This window comes from Musa acuminata, chromosome BXJ1-2, assembly GCF_036884655.1.
Source record: "Musa acuminata AAA Group cultivar baxijiao chromosome BXJ1-2, Cavendish_Baxijiao_AAA, whole genome shotgun sequence".
NCBI classification, from domain to species: Eukaryota; Viridiplantae; Streptophyta; class Magnoliopsida; order Zingiberales; family Musaceae; genus Musa; species Musa acuminata.
This window is the reverse complement of record NC_088328.1, coordinates 26,173,155-26,186,732: the sequence shown is the minus strand read 5'-3', so window position 1 is coordinate 26,186,732 and position 13,578 is coordinate 26,173,155. Positions and strand designations below refer to the sequence as shown.

The 13,578-nt window shown below is 33.9% G+C and overlaps 1 protein-coding gene across 1 annotated transcript; it reads left to right on the top strand.

Annotated features, from left to right (window-relative positions):
- The first annotated feature begins 1,304 nt into the window (after window positions 1–1,304).
- On the top strand, window positions 1,305–12,427 carry LOC103975718 (serine/threonine-protein phosphatase PP2A catalytic subunit). The gene is made up of 11 exons (XM_009390773.3): window positions 1,305–1,649; window positions 3,008–3,064; window positions 3,369–3,452; window positions 3,598–3,669; window positions 6,187–6,258; window positions 6,445–6,485; window positions 9,279–9,345; window positions 10,081–10,272; window positions 10,345–10,434; window positions 10,530–10,637; window positions 12,095–12,427. Exons 1-11 carry the CDS (start codon window positions 1,554–1,556, stop codon window positions 12,158–12,160), a joined length of 945 nt encoding a protein of 314 aa, XP_009389048.2. The 5' UTR covers window positions 1,305–1,553; the 3' UTR covers window positions 12,161–12,427.
- The last annotated feature ends 1,151 nt before the right edge of the window (window positions 12,428–13,578 follow it).

Here is a 13,578-nt window from a genome sequence, read left to right as displayed (position 1 = left end):
GAAGAATTTAGAAATAATTATATTAATTTTTTAAAAAATATACTATCTAATATTTAAGTCATGATGACTAAGTTGGGTGAATTATTTACTTTTAAAACATTATAATGGATCATTTAAATTTGGATATTTAATTTCTTATCAAAAAAAATTAGATGCAATTGCCAACACAAGACTCGAGCTTTCCTAATGGGCTCTAATGATTATATTTAAAGAAATTGATTTTACAAGAAAATGATAATTAAAACGTTCGACATGAGTTTTTGGTATTATTTTTAGGACCGACATAATATTCTCTTGGTTTTCTTCTCTTAGCGTTGAAAATTGTAATATCTTGATATGATTGATTTTGGATTTATTTATTTTAATTTTGATAGAAGTATATGCCAAAATAATAATTTAAATAAAATCCCTAAAGAGTTAGAAAAAGAATTGTTTTCTTAGAAAATATTCATATTTTAAGTATTTTATAAACTATTAACCCTTTTAGCTTTTTTTCAGACAATACATTTAATTTTAAAAGTATTCAAAATGTTGCTCTTTTTTTTCCGTTAAGATTTTTTTTTGACCTATTATAGTATCTTAGTGATCATAATCAAAATATTATAAAACCTATTTGAAAAACATGATAAATTATAAAAATAAAAATATACTTAAAATTATTTCATATATCATATTATTTTTAAAATAAAGTTTTTATAATAGTTTAGAAATAATATCACCCAAATCAAAAATAAAAATTATATACACAATAAAACCTACTCAAAAACATAATACATAATTTAAATAGACTTTTAACCTTAAATAAACTAATTATAAGCCTAAAAAATCGACATTATAATGAACTACGAGTAATGATAATAAAAAAATATGATATCACTTATAATAATTTTTAATAGTATTTATAGTACTTTTAATATCTCAATAAAAATATTTTAAATATTATTAAAAACACTATACAAGTTTAAAACTGATGAAAATTAAAAAAAGAGTATTTTAGGTATTTTAAAATTAAAAAAATATTGTTTAAAAAAAACAAAAGGCCAGATATTGGCCGAATTATATAATATTAATTTTTTTAATTACGATTAATTTCATATTTGTGGAGAAGTAGAACAAGACACATGGGTGATGCATTGACCACTTTCTTTAACACTTTCCTTCCGGACAGCGTTCTCTATAAATTAACGATTCATTGCTAAGATCATCTTTCGCGTCCCCACAGACACAGAACGTTGACGACTATCATTTTGACACGTCATCAAAAATATAAACCCTATCTCAATCAGACAGCCAGTCCCTCCCAATTCGAACGGCAAATTCTTAATTCCAGAAATTTCTCTCTCCGACGATTAAACCGGCGACAGAGGTCGAAAGGTTTCTTCTGCCCTTGCCACCCTTCTCCCCTCTAATTTTTTTTGCCCCTTCCGCCATCTCTCGCCTTCGAGGGAAAGATCTGTACGATTGAAAGAGAGGGATTTGGATCCGGCACGCTACGAAGAAACCTAGGGTTAGGGCTTTCGTTCCTCGTGGCGTTCGTGGCTTGAGAGGAGAAGATGAGCGTGAACGCGGTGCTGGCGCCCAACTCCCATGGGAACCTGGACGAGCAGATCGCGCAGCTCATGCAGTGCAAGCCGCTCTCCGAACAAGAGGTTTGCACCTCCCTGGCCTTTTTCGATTCTTGGTGCCCTTTTATGTTCGAATCCGTGTGGATCTCAGCGGATCGTGGTTGGTATGTTTGTCTTAGATCAGGAAGGATATTTGGGGCAGATCAGGAACGATTCCTGATCTGATTCGGAGTCGAGATTTCCGAAGAGCTGAAGCTTCTTTTTCTTCGGACATTTAGTTATCTAATCTGGATCAGTTTAAAGATTTTTTATAATTAGGTTGGTATAATTTTCTCTATTTACGGGCTTGACTTCATCCACAAGGTCCAGTATAGTCCAGAATCAAATCCTGTCGTACCGTGCCCTTTGGCCTTATCCATAGATAGTCTCGAGTCTGTCATCATTCTTCAATATTAGGTCGGCTCTATATCATTTATTAAGACTCGATTTGATTGGATAACTGACCTATTATTTTCGTTCATCCGGAATGCTTAAGCCTAAGTTAATAGTAGAACACCCATCAGACCAGCTAGTCTTTGTCCACTTCTGATGTGGGATTAAATTGGGGTGTTATAATTCTCTTCGATAATTTTTTTTGGCCCATATTCTTTGTGTATCATAATTTGCATCGACTGACTTTAGTTTGTCTAGATTATTCTCTGCACAGATAGTTTCTTGTAGCATTTATGTTCTAATGCAATTATATCAGTTATCTTGTCATTATATCTACCAACACAAGATTGTGGTTCAATAATTTTCTTGCATTTAAATTTTGTTAGGCTAAGCACAGTCTCTTGAACTTACTTTTTAGTCCATGCTAGTTCCAAACAACACCGACTCCTTTAGTAGGTAATTCTGCTCCAATTGCGCCATAATCCATCTCCACTGAATGGGTGTCAATTGAATATCCTTTGTGACAATCTCTTGTATTCTAGAGTCAACTCAAACAACACCTACTTCTTCTCTTTGTAATCCATCTCTCAATGGCACTTCTCTACCCTTCTTTGTGGTAACTCTTTCAGAAGTCGAGTAATGTCAATTTGGCATTGCAAAAAGCCTTGAGATTGCAGGATGGACAACCTTACCTTATACACCAAACTTTTGCTGCCTCATTTTTAAGTCTTAAAATGCTGAAATTTATTATGTTTCTTGGTTTTCGGTAGCTGTAAAATTATTGATCTGTCTGTAAAATTTTACATGTCTGCCTTTCTTGTCCTTTCCATTGCTGGTAAAAGCTTTAAGAATAATTGTATTATAATGTTGGACATATTAGATCTGTTTCATCATCGTATATTATGTATCTGTCTTTGACTTCTTGAAATTTTTTATATCTAGTTATTGGTTCGGTTGCCATTTAATTGTTAAATTATTGCTCGGCTTTTAATGTTGATATTGTGATATAGGTTAGGGTTTTGTGTGAAAAAGCCAAGGAGGTATTGATGGAAGAAAGCAATGTTCAGGTAAGGCATTATCTTATTGGTACATTATGCTAATTCCAAACTTCCTTATTCGTATATACTTTTTTTGTAACAAAGGAACCATAATACTTTGCTTTTAGTATTTTTCAACTTCTATGATTTCTTTTCACTTTAAAATAGGGTTCAAGAATGTTTAGTTGTTATGGCAGCTTAAATTTTTTTTCTTTTCTTTCAATTCTTTCTCTCTCTCAAAGTATCTTGTGATTTATGATTGGGTGCATATTCCCTGACAAATTTGATGAACTATTTTGGCAATTGTCTTTTATGCTACTTGACTTCATTTCAGCCTGTGAAGAGCCCTGTGACAATATGTGGTGACATTCATGGGCAATTTCATGATCTAGCGGAACTGTTTCGAATTGGAGGGAAGGTACTTCTTGTTTGCTACTCTGCATAAATGTCACTGGTCTTTTTTTAACATGGATCAAATTGATTTAGATTTCTGACAGTAGATTATATGTAAGCTGCCCTCCTAAGTCTAGCTATGTAGTTGATGATTTTTTTTTTGTTGCTAGTGTCCAGATACAAATTACTTATTTATGGGTGATTATGTGGACCGTGGATACTATTCTGTTGAAACTGTTACGGTAAGATAGCACCTCTCTTCTATTATGCTGTCAACAAGAATTGTAATTTTTTATTGCTATGTTGTTATGCAAGTTCATATATATTCCCTACATTTCATTGTCATTTAGAGAAAATCTGCCACTTTCTTTAAGAACGCAAGACTTGCAGTGTTTTTGGTTTCAAACTTGTAGTAGACATTGTTATTTTATCCAGATATTTCAACTAATATGATTCTACACTAGAAAAATTGCTTCATCTAAAACAATGTTTGGTTTGTAAATTATTCAATAGGTTGCAAGTCCCAAGAGACATCATGCATATGCTTTCAGTGAGTACTGGTTGCTTTGTGTTGGTTCTTTGGGATTATGTGTTTCATATGTTTTGCTTCCTATAAGCCCTCCTGATGGATTCCTTTTTAGTTTTTAACTTATTACACGGTTGCATCTCTATGCATAATATGTGAACCTTCATATGTTGAGGATTAAGCTGCTTATGTGGATGCTGATGCTAATCCTAACCATTACATTTTGGAAAGATACATTCTATAAATTCAAATCAAGAATATAAGTTATCAGTGTGTATTAGCTGCAATTTTATTATAGATATTCCCAAGTATTTCCTTCTCACATAAATGCCAATGGCTGTTAGCGCATGTGCAATTTGCACATGATATAGCATCCTTACCATGTCAACATTGGTACGTTGGTGGATAAGAAAGCAGAGAGCAAGTAAAGATAAAAAAGCAGAAAGAGGAACAATAAAGTAAGAAAAAACCTTGTTACTCCAACTAGTCTCAAGCCTAAACTCCTTTGGCAGAAAGGTTCAAAGTGCTGAGGCAAGTGCCTTGCCGTAGACCTTTCGACATAGATACCCGTCTCCTTGATTGAAACCTTGAGCCCAATGTGAATAAGTTTCTTGGGCCTGTAAAGTTCTTTACATTTGATTAGCCATTTCACGTATCTGCCCTGAGTTGGTAGTGATGTGAGTCAATTAGGAATTAGTAATACAATAAAAAGATATAGGAGAACACAAGAAAGGTTGACTAGTGATGTTTTCAACAGAGCTCAATGGAGGAAAGATTGCGTTGTCATGTGCGTGAACAGGTATGCTGTCATTATGTATATTGTATGCAGAGACAATTTTGAAAATGCAAATGAAAGATTATAACAATTTCACAAAGTACATAGTTAATTGGCATTAGACACTGAGGTCTGTTTTTAATAAAGTTTGCAGAGGGAAGGTGGTGTATTGGCCCTACTTAGATTCTGCATTGGCAGAAATCTCATGCAGTAGACTGTCTTTTTATCTTCTTTTTTTAATAAATTCTTGGTAATTTATGGAAAAACTATAAGTTCTTTTCATTATTATAATGATCATCTGATAACGAGCTAATATATTTTTAACTAATTTGTTTGATATATATTTCAAATATATCAAATTTTGACAATGTTTTTATTGATCCTACTTAGATTATGCATTGACAATGTTTTTATGCATATCTTGAGGGGTATAGATTGGCATTATATATTTGTGGATAATGAGGCATGCTATTGTTGGCAAGCTTAAAAATTGGGTTTGTATAGATTGTTTGCAATATCAGAAACTGCAGCAAGTATTTGCTTGTCTTCATGCATGCATGCCATGTTATGCTAAAATATATGTTTATTACCAACTACTGCAAAAACACTTCAATGAGAGAGCCAATATGTTATTGCTGTTTTCCATTTATTGGAACGGTATTGTCATTGGTTGTCATAAATCACTAAATGTGAACATGGTTCTTTTGGAACTAAATGGTTGGAAAATTGTTATTGTTGTTGACTTAATAGTTAATGTATGTGCTTCTCTTTTCTTGATGTAGAGTTTTTTTTTGACATGGAGGTAGATATCCTTACTGTTGGTTTTTTTTGGGTACTTGTACATGTCTGACAGACTCATGTTCACGTTTAGATGGTACCATTGTTTAACCATACTAATCCCTAGTTATGCACTTCTATATTCCAATGTGTTAGTGTACTGTGATGATAATCTTCAATTTGTGTGCAATTTCATAACCAATGTTGCTACATCTTGCATCACTTTCTTTGCATCTGTGCCTGCATATCTCAGCTTGAACAATCTGAACATTTTTCGCTTTATTTTCGAACTTGGATGTTATGACTGTTATGAATGTTATTATCACATGGTAGCATCATGTCTGAACGAGTTGGTTTTATGTTTGAGACACTTTATTAACCTCAGGCCGTGCTTATGTGCATGTGGTTTTCCGTGTTTTGCTGGAATTATTGTGGTTGATCTAGCTGAAACACAATCAAAACTCTTGTTATAGGTTATATGCATGTTGTGCCATATTTATCACATATTGTATTTTCTGACATGACTGAAAATATTATATTTGAATGAATGAATTTTTTTTTGTTTGGGTTACTATAGTGCATCTTTAGTTCTGTTAGGATATTCTGCTTGTTGAACATTTTGTAACTTTACATCTTTATTTGAATATTTGAGATAACACATTGGTGGATTCACATGAACAGCTTTTGGTGGCCCTCAAGGTTCGTTATCCTCAGCGAATTACCATTCTTAGAGGAAACCATGAGAGCCGTCAGGTACCACAGTTTATCTCTTTCTTTATCATTGCTGACAGTGTTTATGTCTAATTTTTTTGTTGCAGAATGTATGATGGATAGAAATTGACTATAATATTGGTCAATTAGACTTGTAGATTTTTGTTCAATCATTCTTAAATATATTGCAGATAGATTTTAACTGAAGATTGTTGTATCATATTGCAGATTACCCAAGTTTATGGATTTTATGATGAATGTTTAAGAAAGTAAGCTCTTGCTGCCTTTGGATTCAATTTTTCATATTTGTTATATCCCATTTGTTCTCATTCACATCAAGATTTGGCTTTGCATATTTTTTTCTCTTCTGCCAGTCCATGGAATTTCTTACTTGAAATACGTGCTACTGGTGAATCTGTGTGTTTAATATTTAGTCACGTGTGCTTGTTCTGTACTTGTGATTAAGCAGTCTTGGGTATGATTTCCATGGCATGTTGGGTGCCAAACCCTATATGCCTAGCAAAGGCTAATAGTTTGTGTGGCCGTATATGGACACCTCTAGCATGGGTTGGTGTGTGATGGTTGCTGGTAATTTTCTGGCATACTGCATCTCAGCACATACTGAACCATGGTGATAGGCATGACAAATTTGGTTGTCCTTGTACAGCTCCACGAACTATCTACTACATATTTCTACAGTTTGTCTCATACAACAGTTGTTCTTTGAAGATCCATATACATGCAGATGAAACTATAGTTGTACAAAATGACTTGTATTTTTATTATTGTAAGCCCATCATGCAAAGCTATGTTAAATTTGACATTATCACTTCAAGCATATATTAGCTCATTCTTGTTAAATCAAGACATTTCTGGGGAATTCTTCAGGGCATGTGTGCCTAAATCAGTGTTTGTCAAGAAATATAAAGGTCATATCATGGTATTGCAGAAATATAACATCCAAAAGACAATTTCATTGGTATTCTCTACCTATGTTTGTTTTCTTGGGCATCATGCAAAGCTACATTAAATTTGACATTATCACTTCACGCATATATTAGCTCAGTCTTGTTAAATCAAGACATTTCTGGGGAATTCTTCAGGGCATGTGTGCCTAAATCAGTGTTTGTTAAGAAATATAAAGGCCATATCATGGTATTGCAGAAATATAACATCCAAAAGACAATTTCATTGGTATTCTCTACCTATGTTTGTTTTCTTGGGCTTCTGCCTAGAAATTACTAGATAATCAATTTCAAGTCTCATAATAGCATGGAGCATTTCAAAATTCTCCATGTGAATTCAATGATCTGACATTACAGAAGACTAATTTCAATCTAGTGGTTTTACCCTCAGAAAGTAGGAAGCAATAGATATATATATATATATATATATATATATATATATATATATATATATATACCCTTGCTAAATTTTGAAACAGATAGATGTCCCTTAAGTTGGCTATTGTCTCCATTCTACTAGAAATTTGTGTAAGTCCAGTATACAAGGCTCCTATCAATGCCTATGTAGGAGTAATGTGTATGGTCTAATCGTTTCGAGGAAAGCGGTTGTTTTCATGACTTGAATCTTGGCCATCCAAATTGCAAAGGAGCAATCTTTCTATCACAATATGGCCCACCCTCTTGACTATTAGATTGTTGTTAGTATTTAGAGTAATATAGATGCCCCCTTTCACATGTGCCTTCTGTTGCAATTATATAGAGTATAGACCATATGTAACTAGGGACAATTCCGTAGATTATGTTGAGTTGGGTCTTTGGTATAGTTAGGGGTTAGGGTGAACTTACATAATTCATATGTTGAGTGAACTCATGATAAAAAACAAATAAAGGAGAAAAGATTATGTTATTGTATATTTGTGGAAATATGCAACTTTTATGGATTGGTGTAATGTCTTCATGGTTGAAATAATTTGCATATTTTGTACAAAGTTGGTTTTTTACAACATTGTAGATTGGTGTTATTGTGTGGTTGCACTATATGTGGTACTATAACATACAAGGTTCGTAATTTCAATCTGTACCGATGTACCAAGCCTTGCTCGGTATGGTACATATCGAGGTGTACCACTCCCTAAGATAGCTAAAAACACTAATACATATTGTATTAGTGTTTTCAGCTATTTTAGCTAAAATAGCTAGAAGGTCGGTACCAGTCGATTTCGCCTGGTACAGGTCAGTAATGGTCAATTTTTTTATTGTTATTACTCGATATGGCGCCAAAAATTTGGTACTGCCTGGTAGCGGGGTGGTCTGCATGCCAAGAGGCTCTCGGACCGGTATATACCGCCCATACCGGGTGATACACATTGAAATTAAAAACCATGATAACACCTGGAATTTGTCTTTGGAAAACAAATTTATATGCATTTAAGTGGACCAATGATAGTCAAGCTTACTGCATATTGCAAACATGTTATTATATCCTCGTTTAATAAGTGCAGGACATACCAAGGTGGTAGTATCATTGCCTTTGCTGTGAGGTAATTATAGTTAAGAAATATATTTGTAATGGTCAGAAGTGTCAGGTGTCCCAGTTCTGAGGTGTTGTGCTGTCCTATGATTGGATGTGTTCCCCCTGCAAGGGGCAAATGGGGAAGATTGATGATTGCAGAATCATTGTCCAAGTAATTCCAGTTTATATCGCATTTCATCAACTACAATGGGAATATACATGCCTTCCCTGGACGGGCAGAATTAATTGTGGAAATGGACAAACATGTGTTACTGAGGCATGATAATAAGAGAAAAAATATTGGTTTAGGTGATACAAGTGCGGTCAAGGACTTATTCTTCGATTATAGTAAATCCAGTGCACTGGTAGTACACAAGACATCAATTCCGTGGTTGTAATCCTGCTTTCTCTTTATGTTGAGTTTTGTTGTACAAGAAAGCAAAACCAGTTACTTGTTGATTTTACAACAAAGAATATACTATGAAATCCATGGGACTTGTCAATTTCCCCTTGTTCGTGTTCCTATATTGATTTGTCCAAGTTAAGTTAACTTTTTAACATTTGCTTTCATTATGTTATGGCAGATATGGTAATGCAAATGTATGGAAGACCTTCACAGATTTATTTGATTATTTCCCATTGACAGCACTGGTTGGTACTCTGAAAATTTCTTACTGTTCTTGGTCAATGAATTTTTGTCTTGGATACTATTATCTTTCAGTTATTTTGCTAATATCAGGGTGGCATTTTTGGTTTTAATTTGCATGTGCAACTTCTGTAAGCTGATTCTGGAAGTGTTCTTGTTGAACACTAGTTGATTATGATTATTTTTGTTATTCTCATGGACTAGTGCAAGTGCAACTATGAGAGATGAAATATATAAAAGAATATCTTCTTAAGGAATGGTTTGTATAGATATAAATGATTTTGTACCAGTAAAGAGTTAATTATGTTGGAAGCTTCAGTTAGTGTATCGTAATAATAATGTTTCTTTATGATAAGAATTTATATTATTTTTTGTGACATGGGTACCTAATTGTTGGGTGAAAGACATGCATTTTATTCTGTGGCTCATATTTTCTTCTTTTGCGATTGTTTTTATAGTGCAAATTACTAAAATAGAAAGTCTTCTTTATATGACAACTAATTTCTTTATGTTCTTTTGCTAGTGTCATCGTTTCTCCCTTGTTGAAGATCAATTTGCATGCAGCTTGATTTTTTTTTTTTTTTTTGCTGTAAATGTGTTCCTCATGATTTTTCAACTTGGGTACCTGAGTGTTTATGCCTATTAATAGCCATTGCTGATGGCTGTTTCTTGATTCTCCAGACCTTGCTCTCTTGAACTTGGCTATCTGACTTGGAAAAGTTTTCATTATGTCTGTGCAGGTTGAATCTGAAATATTTTGCCTGCATGGTGGATTATCTCCATCTATTGAAACCCTTGATAGTATACGTAGCTTTGATCGTGTTCAAGAAGTTCCGCATGAGGGCCCTATGTGTGATCTTTTATGGTCTGACCCTGATGATCGATGTGGTTGGGGTATTTCTCCTCGTGGTGCTGGATATACTTTTGGCCAAGTATAATGACACACTTTCCTCTTCCTTATTGGTTTGATGGTCATCTTTTTACTAAACTTCTGGTGATTTCAGGATATATCAGAGCAGTTTAACCACACCAATAACCTTAAGCTGATAGCAAGAGCTCATCAATTAGTCATGGAAGGATACAACTGGGGACATGTAACTACCCTTTGTTGTTTGTCTTTTTAAGTGTGATTCTTCTGCATTGTCTTCTGGTAATCCAGAATTTGAATTACTTTAATTGCCTAAAACAGGACCAAAAGGTAGTGACTATATTTAGTGCACCAAATTATTGCTATCGGTGTGGTAACATGGCCTCCATCTGTGAAGTCGATGACTGTAAGGACCATACATTTATCCAGGTGGATCTCTCTCTCTCTCTCTCTCTCTCTCTCTCTCTCTCTCACACACACACACACACACACACACACACATTTACATGTGTGCAATATGCTCGAATGCATGTATTTAGCCTTCATTTATTTTTTATACCAACAGGTTCACATTTTTTCAATATTCACATTGGTGATTACATCCAATATTGACATAAAATGAAGATCATTATGAGAATCGGAACACTTCTATGAAGGGATTTGAACACTTCTTTGTGAAGGAATTAAAGAATCTGATTGAAAATGTTATCTCAAATCTGTTGTAGTCTACAACCAGACAAACACTTGTGTTTTGCTACATGACAAGAGTGGATTGACATGCCGAATAATAGTACAGTTTACTTCAAAGCACTTGAATTCATAAGCCAATTTGTTGTTTTTGATATTGATAATTCTTTCTAGAATGTCTGATCGGTTATTGGTTATCAGACATAATGGTAAAATCATATTTCACATGTATATATTGCAAGACTGGATCGGCTACTACTTTCAAGCAAATGACTCATGAATTTGTTTAGAGTGGTTGTAGCTGGTTTTTAACTTACAGTTGGTCAATTTCAATGGGATATAGTTTTGTCACTTTGTTAATATTCATATCTGCACAATCATTTGCCTGTGACAATGTTCTCAATGCTTTGGTAATTTGGATGATTCTTTTATTCTTCCGAATATATTTTTTGGATGTTTGTTGTGATGCTAACCTCCAGTAGTTTGCTAAATTGGTTTTAAGCTGTGACAAATCTTCCTCACAGGGTCTAGTTTTTTTGCCATGTTAAACTGTTAATACATCTAACTTGTGAAGTTTCTTTGTATCCTTGTTTGTGTCAACATGGTCAGACCAAGGCAAATTAAGAATCTAGTAACATAGAACCAATCACCAAACCAAATGGGTTTAAGCTGCCTTTACACCTGGCTAGACCTTGAATAATGTGTTTTCATTTGAAGTCCAATGGCTATACGTATGCCCAGGTATGAGAGGGTTCAATGTTGATTGTCCAGACATTGGCACCTATACTAACAGAAATGTTGCTTATATTACTTTTGTTATGTAAAAATGCTGAACATTAATGTCCATCAAGGTGAAGCTTTCCTACACAAAATGTGCACAACTGAAAAACTGCTCCCTCTCAAATCGGTTGAATAGCATCAAGGTGTCCTAGTAGCACAAGCTGGGTGTAGATGACATGTACACCCAGCGTGGCTCTTTTTTTTTTTGGTGAACTTAAAGATTTAGCTCAGGATGGCTCGAGGTGGATGCTACGTGATCAATTGCTTCTCACTTAAGCTACCATGTAATTTTTCGACTAACTTAGGCTGGTATTATGGGCTGAAGCACATCAGCTATCATTATTTAGCTAGATTGAATAATGATTTTTTTCCTCCCTAGAAGATAAACCTGTTGTTGATCTAGCTTTTTTGTGTTGCAGTTTGAGCCAGCCCCCAGGAGAGGAGAGCCGGATGTGTCTCGCAGAACTCCTGACTACTTCCTGTAAATCAGCTAGTGGAGGAGTTGAATTCTTGATTCCTCACAGCAAGCACTGCTTGCTAAATGGCATTGTGATTGGAGACAGTTCCCTCCCAGGATCCTACGATCAGTTTGACATTTTTATTCCAAGCTGCTTGGCTTTGGTGGTTTGGATGGAATAGATGTATATTGATGTTGAAAGCTGTACCTCTAATGGGGTTCCATTGTTGTTGGAGGTAGCAAGGCTGACAATGTAGCAGCGTGTATCATTTCCAAGGGAATTCTTTGGTATCCACCCCTTTTCCCATTTTCTGGTTATCTTTTCGTTTTTGCTGGAATCATTTTCATCCTGCAGAGGGAACTTTTAACGTATGGAGTTGCTTCGACAATATCATAGATTTAGCCCACGATTCTAGATCTGTTTCTTCCTTCCGTCTGTGTGTAAGTGACTGCTTCTCTATGTTGGAACCGTGCCTGAACCATTTCTCGCCAAGGGTTTCTTTTCTACAAGAATGCACAGAAGTTGTTTACCAAATAAGTATTTTTTCGGAGAGTAGTAGTACCGGAGCAATGTACGGAGGCAAACTCTCTAAAAATATTTAGTAGATTATTTCAGTGTCATTTAATTGAAAAATAGTTGGAATCGTAATTTGGCATGTACAACATTTGGGCTTTATAATACAAGTGTTATATAATAATAATAATAATAATAATAATAATAATAATAATAGTTACTTTATTTGTGGATGTATTGTTACTTAAATTGTACCTTCGTATTATAATGCTTCCTGCCTTTGTTATAATGTTTCCTAAGCAAAATGATATTATGCCCTTTGAAAGAGGACCAGTGTTGGTGTCACAATGTTGATTGCTCGTTTACGTGGGCTAATTATATATTATCTTTTATAGTTAGTTATTTTTATTATTTATGTTTTTATATTTAATATTGATTATATCAATAAAAATATAAAAATAAAAGATAAAAAAAATAATTTTAATGATTATTATGGATAAAGAGAAGGAGGTAAGAGTCATTATGCATCGATGTCGATGCAATTGTCTAGCAACAAAGGAATCGTATGACTTTCATCTTTTGTTACCGTTTTCTTCATCTACAATAGTCACTTGTGGCTTCTAGCAACAATATCATTCATTATCATCAATTGAAATATTAAATTTATTTATTTTTTTAATTTTATTTTCATGTTTCGATTGATAAAAATTGACGATGCAAAGATAAATAGATTTATATATTTTATTTTTATAATAATATAAATATCAATATAACTTATAAAATATAGGAATTGAAATATTAAATATAGCATATGTAAGTATTGGAACTGAAATATTAATGATAGTTAATATATAGTTAGTCTCATTTATGAGGTAAGTGATTAATGTCGGAGTCAGAATAGCTATTCTCTTTGTTTTTTATAAAAGCTGTCG